Source organism: Pelophylax lessonae (genome assembly GCF_965119305.1).
Source record: "Pelophylax lessonae genome assembly, chromosome: 7".
Lineage (NCBI taxonomy): Eukaryota > Metazoa > Chordata > Amphibia > Anura > Ranidae > Pelophylax > Pelophylax lessonae.
The window spans coordinates 87705584-87720947 of record NC_138774.1 but is presented as its reverse complement, the minus strand read 5'-3'; the positions used below and the strand labels follow the sequence as shown (position 1 = coordinate 87720947).

The 15364-nt window shown below is 41.4% G+C and overlaps 1 protein-coding gene across 1 annotated transcript; it reads right to left on the bottom strand.

Moving 5' to 3' along the window:
- Positions 1-397: 397 nt before the first annotated feature.
- On the bottom strand, positions 398-1336 carry LOC309559791 (olfactory receptor 5AR1-like; the record flags this gene model as incomplete). Its single annotated transcript, XM_082263225.1, has 1 exon — positions 398-1336. The coding sequence occupies one exon, from the start codon at positions 1334-1336 to the stop codon at positions 398-400; it is 939 nt and encodes a 312-aa protein (XP_082119351.1).
- Between the last annotated feature and the right edge of the window lie 14028 nt (positions 1337-15364).

Here is a 15364-nt window from a genome sequence, read left to right as displayed (position 1 = left end):
TAATAAAGAAATTAGATTTTTTAAAAAGTTTTATTAGATATGTTTTATAGCAGAAACTAAAAAATATTGTTTTTTTTTTTCAACATTGTCGCACCTGTGCAGTTCTATGCTTGTAAACACCGCCAATACACGGGGCACACATTGACAAACCTCATGAGAACGAGGTCTTACTAAAAAAAAACACACACACTCAATGAAAAAAGGGACAGAAGCCCTCAACTATGTTAGTCCGCGAGGTCCCTATATGGGTTTCCAGTAAGGCAGAGATAGTCAAAATGTGCTCATCTGCAGAGAAGTGTTTGCACTTATGATGTTACCTGGAAACTAGTAATTAATGAGGAAATGTATGAAGGCAATAAGTTGGAGCGGGCTTTGGAGTGGGCTTTGTGGGTTATAATTAAAAATGTAATTTCTTCTTTATGCTGCCCAGCCTCCTTTTAAAAGATGATTTCACATCTTTGTTTTTTAAGCTATACAAAATTGGATTCAGCATGGGGACAATAACAGTATTAAATATAGAGAAAAGCTTGGTGGATCCAAAGCTATTGTTTAGTATCAGATATTGTAAAATCAGTGTTGTATAAAGCAAAATGACAACAGTGAGGTGAGATGAACATGTGTAGAAGGCTTTACGCCTGCCAATGTTAGAAGGTATTTTTAATATGGCGATGATTATCAGAAAGTAAGAAATGAAGGTCAGACAAAATGGAATTAGGAAGAACATAATTATACCTTGTATAAAGGACAATGCTTCCAAAACAGAAATGTCACTGCAAGCTATTTTCATAATTGGAAGTAGATCACAAAAGAAGTGATCAATTTCATTAGATGAGTAACAAGGGATGTTAACTAACATGACACAATAAGGAATAACCTGTATAAAACCTAACAACCAACAGAATGAAGCTAGCACACTGCAGGTTTTAAAGTTCATGATCAAGTAATAGGTTAAAGGTTTACAAATGGCCATGTATCGATCACAGCTCATAGCTGTCAGAATAAATAATTCATTGCCAGATAATGATCCAAAAAAGAAACTCTGTGTCATACATGCAGAGAAGCCCACAGTATTATCCTTTGTGACAAAGTTTACTAAGATCCTATGTAGCGTAACAGTGGAACATGAAATGTCCACTATGGACAGGTTGGCCAAGAAAAAGTACATGGGAGTATGGAGGCGATTATCCAAGCAGATCAGAATAAATATGGTCATATTGCCACCGAGAGTGATGACGTATATGAGCAGAACCAGGAGGAAGATCAAAACCTGCAGTTCAGGTGCTATTGTTATTCCTTTTATAACAAAATATGTAACCCCGGTATGGTTTACAACCATTTCTATGTGCAAATTTGGAAATGTTGAAAGATGTGCCCAGAAACCAAAGGCAAAACTCCTGCTTAGAATTTCCATTGATTGGAGCTCCAGTTTTTATGCATTTCTCCTTTTTAGAGCACTGTTCATTGAAAGTTGTGAGACAGGGTCTTCAGATCTGAAAGAGAGACCACATTAAACCCATCTCATTCCATAAACCTAATCCTATGGGGTCGATTCACTAAAACTGGAGAGTGCAAAATGTGGTGAAGCTGAGCATGGTAGCCAGTCAGCTTTTAACTTCAGCTTGTTCAATTAAGCTTTGATAAAAAAAACCTGGAAGCCGATTGGTTTCTATGCACAGATGCACCAGATTTTGCACTCTCCAGTTTTAGTAAATAAACCCCTATATGTCGGAGTTCTCTCAAAAAATCATATGTGAACAAACTACGTTACTTCTAATCAGGGATCCTAGAGTGACACTAAATGCTAGTTTTAAAAAATAGTTCTTCTCTCCTCTTCCCTCTCCTAGATATCACTTCTAATTTTTCTCTTTGGAGAATTGCACTATTCCAAGATGCAGACTATATGCTGACTTCATATAGTTGGTAACATCCAACTTGCATATATGTATCTGGCTTATTAATGTTTAATCCTTGTACAAGGTGTTTATAAAGTATATATACAAGATTGTTTCAGACCAAGATTTTATATCTTAAAAATCAGCTCAAAATTCTTTTAAAAAAAAAGGAATGTTCCCCCAAATATTTTCAAAAATTGTACATACTGTTTTCATATACTACCCATGTGCATTAAAACAGTTTATGATATCTGATGATGGATGGGAAAAAAAGTTCTTATAGATACCAACTGAATTGTTTTATGCTGAGGTTCCTGTATTGTTTCTTTTACTTCTGGTATACCCCTGGCTATGTTTTAAAATGCTAAATAAAGAATTCAAAATAATAATATTAATCATAATAATTGTATTCATGTATGCATTCCTAGCTAAAATAAATACCTTCTATTGCTCTCAGCCATATGCAAATCTCCCAATTCCTTTTTTATGCCGCTGTTATCTGGCTTCCATTTAGAGGGTGGCTACATTCATTCTCCATAGCTCCACTGTATGTAGTTACATAGTTAGTCTGGTTGAAAAAAAAGACACAAGACCATGTAGTCCATGTAGGAACATAGCCACTCATTCTTACTCCTTCCTGAGATGAACTATGGACTATGAACTATGGGATTCATAGTGTTCATTTCGTTTTTCAGTGCACCAGATTGGAAAGTCCATGCATTCCTAGGGAAAGGCGGGTAAACAAACCTGTATCGATTTTCACCCGCCTACCTCTGGGTCTGATCGGGTCCACTAAAAAAAAAATAAAATGGAAGAAGACTCCATACTCTTCTGTTTAGGTAGAGTGGATTGGAGGTAGCCGAGGTTAAAACACTTTAATCTCTGTGCATCATCTGAGGAGAGTCATTTTCCTGCGTATATGGAAGCGTTTACAACCACTTTAAAGGGCACTGATCATGAGCAACCTCTCAGAAGAGTATCAACTGACACCAATGGTCTCTTTAGCTACATGCAAGGAGAGAATTTTCCAAAAAAACACAAATGTGATGAACATTCTGCTCAATTACTACCACACTACAGTACTGTGAGCTGTAGCTATTGAAATGAATGGCAGGGCTTCCCTGAGAGCAGAAAGTTTTTTTAAGAGTTCCTCCATATTAAAAAGGTTGAGAAAGGCTGCTTTAGAGGGACTTGAGATCAGCTGGCACACATCACAAAGTACTTGGTAGATCTTTGCTGTTATTACAATGTTGGCTTACCTCAAATCACTAGACACAGACTCAACCCTGCCAACCTATTGGAATTATCAATGTCAGCAAGATATATTCGCTGAAGGTGTATCCATAGGGAGTATTTCCACTAAGCCAAAAAAAAGTTTCATGTATTTCTAAATAAAAAATAATTAATTAGTAATACTATACTCTGTGCTCTTTATATTTGCCCTTTCCTTTTCCAAGGAACGTACAGATGTGCCATTACAAAAGCCCACACAGGTAAAACTGGTCAAACATCTTTGAGATTAACCCAAAACATTGTGTACATAGCGTATATATATATATATATATATATATATATATATATATATATAATGAGCTTGGTGTGTAATTAATTCCCTTGAGACTAGCTAGGCCTACCAGAGTTCACAAACTCATTACTCTTAATTAGTTGTTTATATAGACAAACATAAACATATGACTTTCATATAGATTTATTAGATATATAGCATAGAATTTTAGCGTAATACTGAGCTTTTATTTGTCTTAAAGTGACACTAAACTCTGGTTAATAAATATTTATTCAAAGTGTCTTCTTAAGAGCCGGTTTACATACAGGCGTGTAAAAAACGGGGGTGACCAGCGCTATGGAGTTATAGGAAAGAAATCCGAAATTGTTAAAAAGGTGTAAGCTGCCAACAACCAAACCCACAGGGGTTAGAAAATGAAATAGGTACAAAGAGGTTGCAACGGCGCTACCTTTAAAGTGATTAAGTGCTGTGTAGGTGCCAACTTAAATAAACGTGCTAGTACACTATTAAGAAGATAAAGTTTGGGTCCAAAGTAAAGTGCACTTGTGATGTGACAAGAATAACCAATTATTTATCCTGGACCCAAAGAAGTGCAAGTAAATAAAGTGCTAATTGCTGTGCCATATATATACTGATATAATGGAGAATCAGTGAATTTCAGAAAATAAAGGTGCAATTTATTAGTGATGAATAGTATTTTACTGAGAACCACCTTCAATAAAATAATAAATAAATGAATAAACAGATTGTTTCTTGTAATAAAAGTGCTGTGTGTGATTTAAGTGAGAATACCACTTAGTGAAGGGTTAAAATAGAGAACGATATTCAGAGGGGATAAAAAATGGGGTTGCAATCTCCAATGTGCTCACTAGGTGTCACCCCTTGTATACGACCTGTTTGTTCAGGCGATGGGATAATCCGGGGTTCTCCAGTGGAAACAGCGTTTAATCCGGCTTTGATTTCAGTTTAGGCTGTCCGAGATCAGTAGTTGCGGCCGGGAAGCCTCCGCGTTCCACAGCCCAGGCTCCAAAAACTGGAAGTGACGTAATGACGTTTTGACTCCACCCTACGCGTTTCATCAGAGGACCTCTGCTGGAGCGACCCGACTTCCCGGGGCGACCTGTGAAGTCACGGTGCACAGCTCGCACCGCGACCTCGGAGCGGCATGCACGGACTTCATATCATTGAAGTCAATGCAGGTCGCTCCAGGTCGCCCCAAAGTAATACAGGACCCCTTTTCTAAGTTGGAGCGACTTGTGTCGCTCCTATTAGAACGGGTCCTGTGCTACTCTATGGCAGGCGACCCACGGCGACTTTTCAGGTGACCAGGTCGCCTGACAAGTCGCCCCAGTGTGAACGGGGTCTAAAGGATAACTCCATTTTCACAGGAAAAAAAATAGCAAATAAAAACATTAATATAGCATATAAAATGTATACACAAGTCATACTGTAATGAAATGTTTCTAAAGATAACCCCTCATTTTCAATATTCAGCTCTGTAATTTTCTGTAAAATTCAATGCAATATGGCAACCTGGAGGCATTCTGTACACAGATGGTGTACACAAAGCCCCCCAGATATGAGTTTGTTTTATGTGTGATTGCCCTAGTGATTTTCCCAGAAATTTGGACAAAGATAGAAATCAGATTTTGGGCATCCCCTGCAACAAAAATATAATTTTTACTCCAAAAGGAAAGTCACATACAAATGGATGCAGATCCTACCACTTTCCTTGTTAGAACCCTGCAAGTGCAGCAGCTGGTTGATAATTATAAAATCACTCCAATTAAATTCACTTTCAACATAGACACAGAGAAACCAATAGCTATTTCTTCAGAATACCCAAAGGTAGGAATCTGCAACAAAGGTTTGTAAAATCCCTGCAATGTGCATAGATCACCCAGAGGGGAATGCTTTTTTCTCAGCACAAATAGAGTTACTATTTAATTTAAAAAGCACCTTCTATTACTCTCAGCCTCCTCCACATCTCCAAAAGTTATTATTATTTATTTATACTGCTGTGATCTAACTTCCTATTAGAGAAAAGCCATGTTCAAACTTCATGGTCTCATCGTATATAGGACATAGCCACCCTCTTTTTCTTGCTCCCGAGATAGACTAGGGACTATGGACTACAGGATTTGTAATATCTATAGTGCAGTACACATGACTGCAACTAACGTGCACTACTCATTCCAAGCAAATTAAATTAAGGGGTGTTCATTAAGGATTTTAAAAGGATACAGAAAAACCCAATAAGAAATGATTTAATGAAAAATAATTTGCAGGGCAGTTAGTGGATGTGTATGGTACTATCCCCCATTATTTTTGTGGCTGTGTATGGTAGTATTCCTCCCCATTATTTTTGGGAAATAAGGATATCATTTAGTGTCACTTTCATTCTTGTAGGAAACAGATTGGTTTAAAATTAATATACTTTTACTATCTATCTATCTATCTATCTATCTATCTATCTATCTATCTATCTATCTATCTATCTATCTATCTATCTATCTATCTATCTATCTATCTATCTATCTATCTATCTATCTATCTATCTATCTATCTATCTATCTATCTATCTATCTATCTATCTATCTATCTATCTATCTATCTATCTATCTATCTATCTATCTATCTATCTATCTAATTATATTTACAGTTACAAGGAAACACAATACAATAGAGAGAAATGGCCACTGGGTGGGCATACCTACCACCAACTATTCCCCATCCTCATGATGTGGTTTGAATTGATTAAAGTGCAGGTATCATAATGTTAGTGAGATAGTGGCAAAAGGATTGGCTGGATACTGGCATATAGAGTGTCTTTGGCAAACTGGTCAACACCACTGGTAATGAGGAAGATCGTGGAAACATAAATTAAGATGAGTGTTAAGTGTGTTAGCCCCTTTTTGTGTGAAAACAAGCAATATACCGGTTATCAGTTGGGGAAATAGGAGGCTATTTTTTTTATAATAAAGCTTGCCTTGGGCTTAAAAAGTTGTACAATGACTTTTATTTGGTACAATACCTTATTTAACGCCGCCATGTATTTTTTTTATGAGCTGACAAACAAACATAAACGTTGAAAGCATATCTAAGTCTAACCATGGTAGCACCCTTCTTGTCCTTGAGTGGTTAAGTTCCATCGACTTTATGGAAAGAACCATGGTTGTCACAGAGGATGCTTTCCTGATATGGACTACAAACATATCTTCCTCTCTTCATCACCTTTACATGGGTATTAGCTTGGAACGAAGAACAAGGTTAGTGCTTTCAGTTCATCTAACAGGAAGTGACAGGGAGGGAGGGATGATGTTAAGATTGTAAAAGATTGTAAAAGGCTGAGGGCGCCCCAAGCACAGTAGTAATGCAGTGTATAAAACTTGTATTTTCAAATTCATTCATTTAATATTTGTATCATTGCACCAAGCAAACATCCAATACAGCTTCATTTATTTATTTATTGTGGTGATCAACCAGTAGCAGCGCCTCACTATATATAATCCCACAGTAGTAATGCAGCTCACACAGCACGCCGTGGAGAACAGTGGATTTGGCTGAATTGTGATAACAGTGGGAGGGGTCCCCTACCAAAAAAGAGTCCCCTACCAAAAAAATAAAAAATACACTCCCCTATATATGTGTTTCAACACCTAATAGGCTTGCTCACAAGGATATAGTAGAAGTATAAAGAGCGTTTTTGTTTTTTTGGGTGGAAATAGCATGTATGCTGCTACTTCATGATTTATCAAACAGCGCAAGAATGGTTTATGACATAGTGCTACTCTCATCTCAACAGACAGGATACCTTTCCCTGCACTATCCACTTGCAAAAAGCGCTCCAAACCAGGGAGCCAGGTCCTTAACCACTTCTAGACTGGAAGGTTTTATCCACTTAATTACCAGGCCACTTTTTTGCAATACGGCACCGCGTTACTTTAACTGACAATTGCACGGACGTGCAAAATTTTCTGTCTGTCCATTTTCTTTTTTTTTTTTTAGTAAAAAATAAAAAACCCAGCTGTGATTAAATACCACCAAAAGAAATCTCTATTTCTGTGAAAAAAACATAACATTTTCATTTAGGTACAGTATTGCATGACCGCGCAATTATCATTCTAAGTGTGACAGAGCTGAAAATTGGCCTGGGCAGGAAGGGGGTGAAAGTGCCCTGTATTGAAGTGGTTAACGTATATGCAAACCCTAACCAGGGGAATGACAATAGCCATAGCAGCATGCACAGTCGCTGGGGAGCTTGGGGAGAGCATTGCAGAGGTTGCTAATGAGACCAATCCTGTACCCCCCCCCCCGACATTTTAATTCAAAAAGAGCTGAAATCAGACATACAGGAGGAGGCTGAAAATGGTTGTTCTAGTCACAGATCCCCTTTGTTGTTTGTGCAGTAAGTAAAACTTGTGTAGTTGTCTTAGTAGTGCAGATTTATTATAATCTTGTCAAATATTTGCTAGTTTGTTTGTATTATATTTGTTGCTAGTCACCCAATGATGTCATTTCTTTGACGAAACTAGTTGGGCATGGCTACTGCGCTCCGTCATCACGCATGCTTGTTGACCGACAGTAGAGTCCGGTGCAGCCACACAGTCTGCTGATTTTTGGGAGAGCAATTGTATCTGTTTTTATTGCTATATGCAAGTTTTTTTACACCTATTACCCAAGGATTTGCTTAGCGTGATTCCCTTTACAAGTTTCACTTTTTTTTTTTGGAATAAATGTTTTTTTCTGGGTTACACTGTGGGCGTATATGCTTTTTATTTTTTATCCTGCTGATGAACCAAACCTGACTGGATCACATTTGTCGCTTTGGTTTTTTCCCTTTTCTAGGAGATATGACACGCGCATTTGACCATAATATTTGATGGTCCACAGAATCCCGTCAGAGGCTTCAATACTTGGTGTCACCTGGTGGTGAAAGCACTACAAATCTTGAGTTCATTTTTTTTTTTGGTGTAGCAAGTGAATCATGGACGATTTCATTCATTTGAACTTTCCTTTTTCTCATATATTTTTCATTTTTAGCCCTTGTGTATGGGTTCTTATGGACACTATTTATATATTTAGTGTAATTTCTTTATACACGTTTTTCACCTAATAAGTTTGTTGTCATTAGATTTTAACATTGTTGTGGTTTTACAATCTTGAGTTCAATTTTTTTAGCGCTGCTTCATATATTTATCACAATTCTTGCATCTACTGTCACAGATTGCTCAAGCGGCTGCTCATTTGTAATTTATATGTTATATTTTGCTAGTCACAGATCCCCTTTGTTGTTTGTGCAGTAAGGGGAATTTGTGTAGTTGTCTAAGTAGTGTAGGTTTATCATAAACTTGTCATATTTTTATGAATAAAGCATTGCAAGTATACAGTCAAATTCTGGCATTTACTGTAATTTAAAGGTCTTTTGGCTGCACCGGGACCCAGCCATAGAGCTGACAACTCGCACACCATATTGGCCTAACGTTAGAACTCCTCTCTCTTTGATTAAAGGGTTAGTTCACCTTTACAAATGCCTATGCAGATCAGGGGCACCTGTAGATAAAAAAACAAAGTGTGTAGTTTTTACTAAAGTTGAAAAATGCCCTTGCAATACTGTATGTGTAGACCATTTACATACCTACCCAAGCTTGACTCCCAGGATGTTGCTAGGACATTGCTAAGCGAGTCCTGGTCGTTACTGTTCATCTCCTCCATCACAGGAGTAAGCTCTTTCTCTGATTCAAACCCTCTCACATAGTCTTCCTCTACACCAGGGATCTCCAAACTACGGCCCTCCAGCTGTTGTGGAACTACACATCACGAGACACTGTAGAACTCTGACATTCACAGACATGACTAGGCATGATGGGAATTGTAGTTACTGAACAACTGGAGAGCCAAAGTTTGGAGACCCCTGCTCTACATTGATGCTCAAATTTGAGAGCTCGCTCCTTTAACGGTGGATGTGACCAGTGATGACTAGGCCTCACTCAGCAACATCCTAAGGGTCCTTTCACACGGTCCGCCTTCGCTGGCGGACTCTGTTCTGCTCAGCTGGGATCGATCCGCTGAGCAGGTGAATGACAGCTCCGTCTCCGATCTGTGTGCAGAGATGGAGCTGTTAGATCCCCGTGATCCTCTATGGGGGAATCGGATTAGAACGGACCGCCTGTCCGTTCTCATCCGATCCCATCCACTGGACAGATGGAAAATAGGGTTTCCATCCATCCGGATTTCACGGACAGGATCGGAATCGGATAGCAGCAGGTGTCAGCGGAGATGTCTCCACTGACATTCACTGCCCTATAGGGATGCATGGAGCATCCAATCCGGTCCGCCTAAAAAACTGACAGGCGGATCTGATCGGATCATTCGTGTGAAAGAACCCTAACAATGTCCTGGGAGTATTCCAGTCAGGCTTCATTAGGGAAGCAAACAGGCCTACACCTATAGCAAAGGCATTATTAAACCTTATGCTGGCCATATACTATATGACAAATCGGCTGAAATTCAGTCATTTGGACAGTTCTTTCATTTTTCGGCCAGTTAATGGGCACGAAACGGTAATCGGTTGTGACGTTTTTGAGACAAAAAAGCAAAGGACGGGTTTAGAAATTTTCTGCCGAACGAACAATAAATTGAAATGTTAATGTGTTTCTCGTCCAAGCTGTGTGCACTAGGTATATGTGAAAAAACAAACAAAAAATTGATTAATTTATGTCCATTGAGCGATTTTGCGGTCATTACATGATGGCACGATCGTTTGCTCTCATGGCCGAGTGTTTGTTTTTGGAAAATGAGTTTGAACGATTTTTCGTATAGTGTATGGCCAGCATTAGTCAGAGCTTCACAGTTTGATTTTATCTGCAGACTCCACTTTATCTGCAGCTTTACGGTAAAGGTAAACTAACCTTTTATGTACAGCACTAAAACTAACCCTGTATGTCCAATGCAGTCTTCCTCAGGATGTAAAAACCCCAAAGTGTTTCCTCAGCTAAATTGGGGGAAAAAAAAAGAAAAAAAAAAAGTTAAATACGTTTTTGTTAGTGTTATAGTGTAATTGTGTTCAGGAGGACTAACAGTTATGTTGTCATATTATAAAATATTGTGATGTTCATGCTACCAAATCTTTTTTTTTTTTTTTTTTAATGCCAGCTTTCCTGCTATCTTTCCCTAATTTAGACATACTACTTTATGTTAAGATCAGTGACAGTAAGGAGGTTACTGGGGGAGCCCCATCAAGATTTTGCTGTGGGGCCCCATGATCTGTAGTTCTACCCCTAACCCTAACAATTAACGTTTTTGTACACTTTTAGTTTGCTAAATACTCTTTTGAAAGTGAAATAGTTAGCATTTGTGCTAACTCTTTGTGATAAAAGAACAGAATATCTCATGCTATGTTATGGGGATGGGGGAGATGTTCTGTAGTCCTAACAAAATTCCTTTCTAGGGTGACAACATTGCTCCTCCATAAATACAGCCTTGTCATCATAGGGCAGGAAGTGTATGGCTGGCAGGATCACCAAGTGAAAATAAAGAGAAAAAGGCCTTTAAAAAAAAAGTAATGCAGCCACTACCTCTAAGGACTGGTAAGATGCAATAGATTTTATTTCTTTTTTTTTTTTTTTTTAATCAAACGGTTCTTTATTGAACAAATGAGTGCAAACAACAGTAACAGGGTAATGCATTAATCCACAGATAGTGAAATAATCATTGAACAGTACAGCTGGGCATGAGGATCAAAAATGCATATTCGCAAATTCAGTGTGAAGTGTAACTTGAGGAGGCGTCATTGGTTATGCAACAATTACATGACATAAGGCAAGAAGACCGAGACATACATCAGATGGCTGGTAGACCAACCTAACTTCATGGCAATAGGAGATGAGGTCCCAAATTAAATACATGTCTCTGGGGCCTGTGTCCACCTATCCCATATCTTATTAAATTTTGTGGGGCAACCACGATGTGTGTACAGTAATTTCTTGTATGGTACAGTAGCATTAACTTCCCTGAGCCAGTCATGAAAGGTAGGGGGTCTGTCACGCATCCAGCGTCTTGCTATCAGTTTCCGGGCGGGGAACAAAGTTTCATGCAAAAAAATAGTAGTAAATTTATTCATGCTGGTATCAGGGAAAATTCCCAATAAACACGGTTTGGGGAACAGCGAGAGGGGGGAGCCCATAGTGTCGTGAAGAAATGTAACTATCTGAGTCCAGTAACCTTGGTCTTCCGGGCAGCTCCACAGCAAATGAGAAAAAGTTCCCCGCTCCTGGCCACACATAGGGCAGGTGTCTGTGGCGTCCTGTCGGTATTTGGCTGTCAATAGGGGGGTAAGGTATGCACGATGGAGGATGTATATTTGCGTAAGGCGGTCGGACAATTTAGGGGAGACCAATTTACAGATATCTAGAGCGTCACTCCACTCGTCGTCCTCCAGGTGACCCACATCCTCCTCCCACCTAGCCTTAAGCGTATATGCAAGAACTGTGGAGGCTGACTCGTGTAGCATGGTGTATAAAATCGAGATGAGGTGACTAGGGTTCGAGCAGCTGACTACTTCAAGCACAGAGACCGGGGACAGATCAGGTAACGATTGAGGAAACTGCGTTTGGAATGCATGACATAGCTGAAGGTACCGAAAGAGCATATGGCGGGGAAGATTAAATTGACCGGCGAGGGACTCAAAGCTCCTAAGGGTCCCGTTCGTAAGGATATGAGACAAGAAGATTATTCCGTGTTGAACCCGGACATGCACATCGGGGATAGTTCGGAATTCAGGGGGGGACGCATTGCACCACAATGGGGTGTATTCATGAAGACCAGGGAGAGCCAGTTTGCTCGAGACAACGTCCCATAACCTCCTGTATTGATATAACATTGAAGTCCGACCATCCCTGTGGTCCGCCCCGCGAACACCCGAGACAATAAGAGATAGTGGATCTGTGAGTGCATGAGTCCGAGACGGCGCAAGGAGCGCTAGGAATCTATCCTTGTTGGAGGAATTAAAATGGAAAAAATGGGATAATTGCGCCGCAATATAATATAAATTAAAATCAGGGAGAGCCATCCCCCCCAGAGTGGTAGCATTCTTCAGCTTCCGCCAGGACAGTTTGTGCCTGGAGGATCCCCAGACAAACGGCTTAAGGAGGGACTCCAGTTGGAGAAAATACCGGAGCGGAAGATAGATCGGGGAATGCCACAGCACATAGAGCAGTTTAGGAAGCAACACCATCTTTATCAGGTTGACTCAACCCATTACCCCCAGCGGCAATCTAGCCCATGTCTGAGTCAGTGCTTTAACCATAGTAAGGAGAGGTAGTAAGTTATCTAAGACATAGTCGGTCGGCTTTGCCGTGACCTGAACCCCCAAGTATTTAATGCGGTCTACTCTACATAAGGGGAACTCAGGACTGTGGGGGAACGATGAGATATCATCAATAGGCAAAATTTGGGACTTGTCCCAGTTGATCTTCAGACCTGAGAATTGGCTGTAGTGGCCGATCAGGGAGAGTGCGGTATGTAGAGAGGTCCCAGGGTCCGCGAGAAACAGTAACTTATCATCAGCGTACATACTGATCTTCTCCTCCAGGGGCCAAACACGTAGGCCAACTATATCCGGGTGATCCCTAACAGCAATGGCTAGAGGTTCCGCCACTAAGGCGTATAAGAGCGGTGACAGTGGACAGCCCTGGCGCGTCCCTCTGCTAAGAGGGAAGCTATCAGACGTCCAGCCGTTGGCCAACACTCTGGCCACCGGGGCCTGGCACAGGACCTGCACCCAGCGGACAAAGTGCGGGCCAAAGCCATATCCCTCCAGACATCTCCAAAGAAATCTCCACTCCACGGAGTCAAAGGCTTTGGCGGTGTCCAAGGACACCACCACCCTGGCTCCCACATTATCATGAGTGGCCTGTAGGTTCATAAATAGCCTTCGCAGATTAAATGAGGTATTCCTGCGGGGCATAAAGCCCGATTGGTCAGTGTGGATCAAAGAGAGGATAATCGTGTTAACCGGAATGGACAAGATTTTTGCCAAAATTTTAATGTCCACTTGGAGAAGAGATATGGGCCGGTAGGACTCTGGGCGCTGTGGATCCTTACCAGGCTTAGGTATCAGAACCACCAGAGCCTCCCTCATGGACGGGGGTAGAGTAAAGGTCTCAAAAATATCCTCAAATAACGCTAATAAGCGTGGGGCCAGGTCTTCAGCATACATAGAATAGAATTCTATCGGGAGGCCATCGAGGCTGCGTGATTTAGCTCTCGAGAACTGCGATATGGCCTCCGGGATTTCCTCCACCGTGAGCGGGGCTTTCAGAGACTCAACCTGCTCGGCTGTCAACTGGGGAAATGTCACAGAGTCCAGAAAGGCATTCATAAGAGAATCATCCGCCGGGGCCGTGGAAGTGTAGAGATCCTGAAAAAACACCCAGAATGAGTCAGCCACCAGTTTAGTGTCAGTAACTAGGGTTCCCTGCGTGGAGTGCAACCTAATCACCACAGGGGGTCTATCCTCACAATGTACCAAATAAGCCAGAAGCTTACCTGCTCGCTCCCCATGCTCAAACAGTTTCTGTTTTTGGAAAAACAGCTTCCTTCGGGCCTTGTCATACTCCAACTGCGCTACCACTCTAGTGACTAGCTTAAGCTGCGCAGCACCCTCCGGCGTCGGGGCCGCCTGGAAGGCTTGCTCTGCCGTGGCCAAATTGCGTAGGGCACTGTTAAAGCTCTCCAAAGAGTCAGATTTAAGTTTGTTAATTGTAGTCGCTAAATGGGATAGCACATGGAGCTTAAACGTTTCCTAGACCACTGACGGGAAGGCAGAATGGTCATTGTCCGCGAACAACTGTCGCCAAACCGACGCCACATCTGCCTCTGCCGGAAGAAGCCCAAGCCATTGAGGGTTGAGCCTCCATGCCGGGAGGGGACGGTCCTGGCCAAATCCAATTTGCACCCAATAAGGACAGTGATCCGATAAACCACGAACCGAAAATCCAGCAGCTAGCAAGCGTGGGAGAAGGGAGGGGGAGACCAAAATAAAGTCTATACGAGACTTGGACTGACGAGCAGAGGAGTAACAGAAGTAGGCTCTTTTGTCAGGGTATCTAGCTCTCCAGGTGTCAAACAGGTTACATTCCGTCAACAGTCTAGCAAATCTAGTCGAGGTGGGTAAAGGGGAAGGCGGAGGCACCGTGTGAAGTCTGTCCGGGGAGGGGTTCAGGGTATTATTGAAGTCCCCCATACAGATTACTGGAATGTGGGGGTTCGACAACATAAAATCTAGGCCTTCGGTAAAGATAGTGGACGAGAAAGGGGGGGGGCACATAATAAGCAATAAGTAGGAAAGGTTCCCCATATAACAGCACAGAGAGAAATACATATCTACCCTGAGGGTCTAGTATGGATCCCCGAAGCTCAAAATGCACCGACTTGGCCACAAGTACGGCCACGCCTCGAGAATGGAAAGTGAACATAGAATGGAACGTCCAGCCGATCCACGGGCGGCGAAGTGCCATCTGGAGTCGGCCCTCCAGGTGGGTCTCTACCAGCACCACCACATCCGCACGCTGGCTTTTGAGAAAGGCAAACACCGCGGAGCGTTTAATTCTGTCGCCCAAGCCTCGGACGTTCCATGGCAGGAATTTAAGTTGGGCCATTAGGTTCTAGGGGAAGCAAGTAGCACAAGAGCCTCGGGGGTCCCGTTCGACCCACAATAAGGAAAACCATAAATTGCTTTAAGGGAGTAGCCTCGGTCAGGCACAAATACAGCTGTTCATGAAATAATGCAAATAGTCGTAAAAAACATAACAGGATAATCAATATACATTCCCACAAATACTGATCAGATGTGAACAATAAAGAAAACAATTCCCCCCACCCGCCCTGCACCAACCCAAACATGTGCGGGCATACCATTCCCATATCCAACCACAGCAAAAACTGG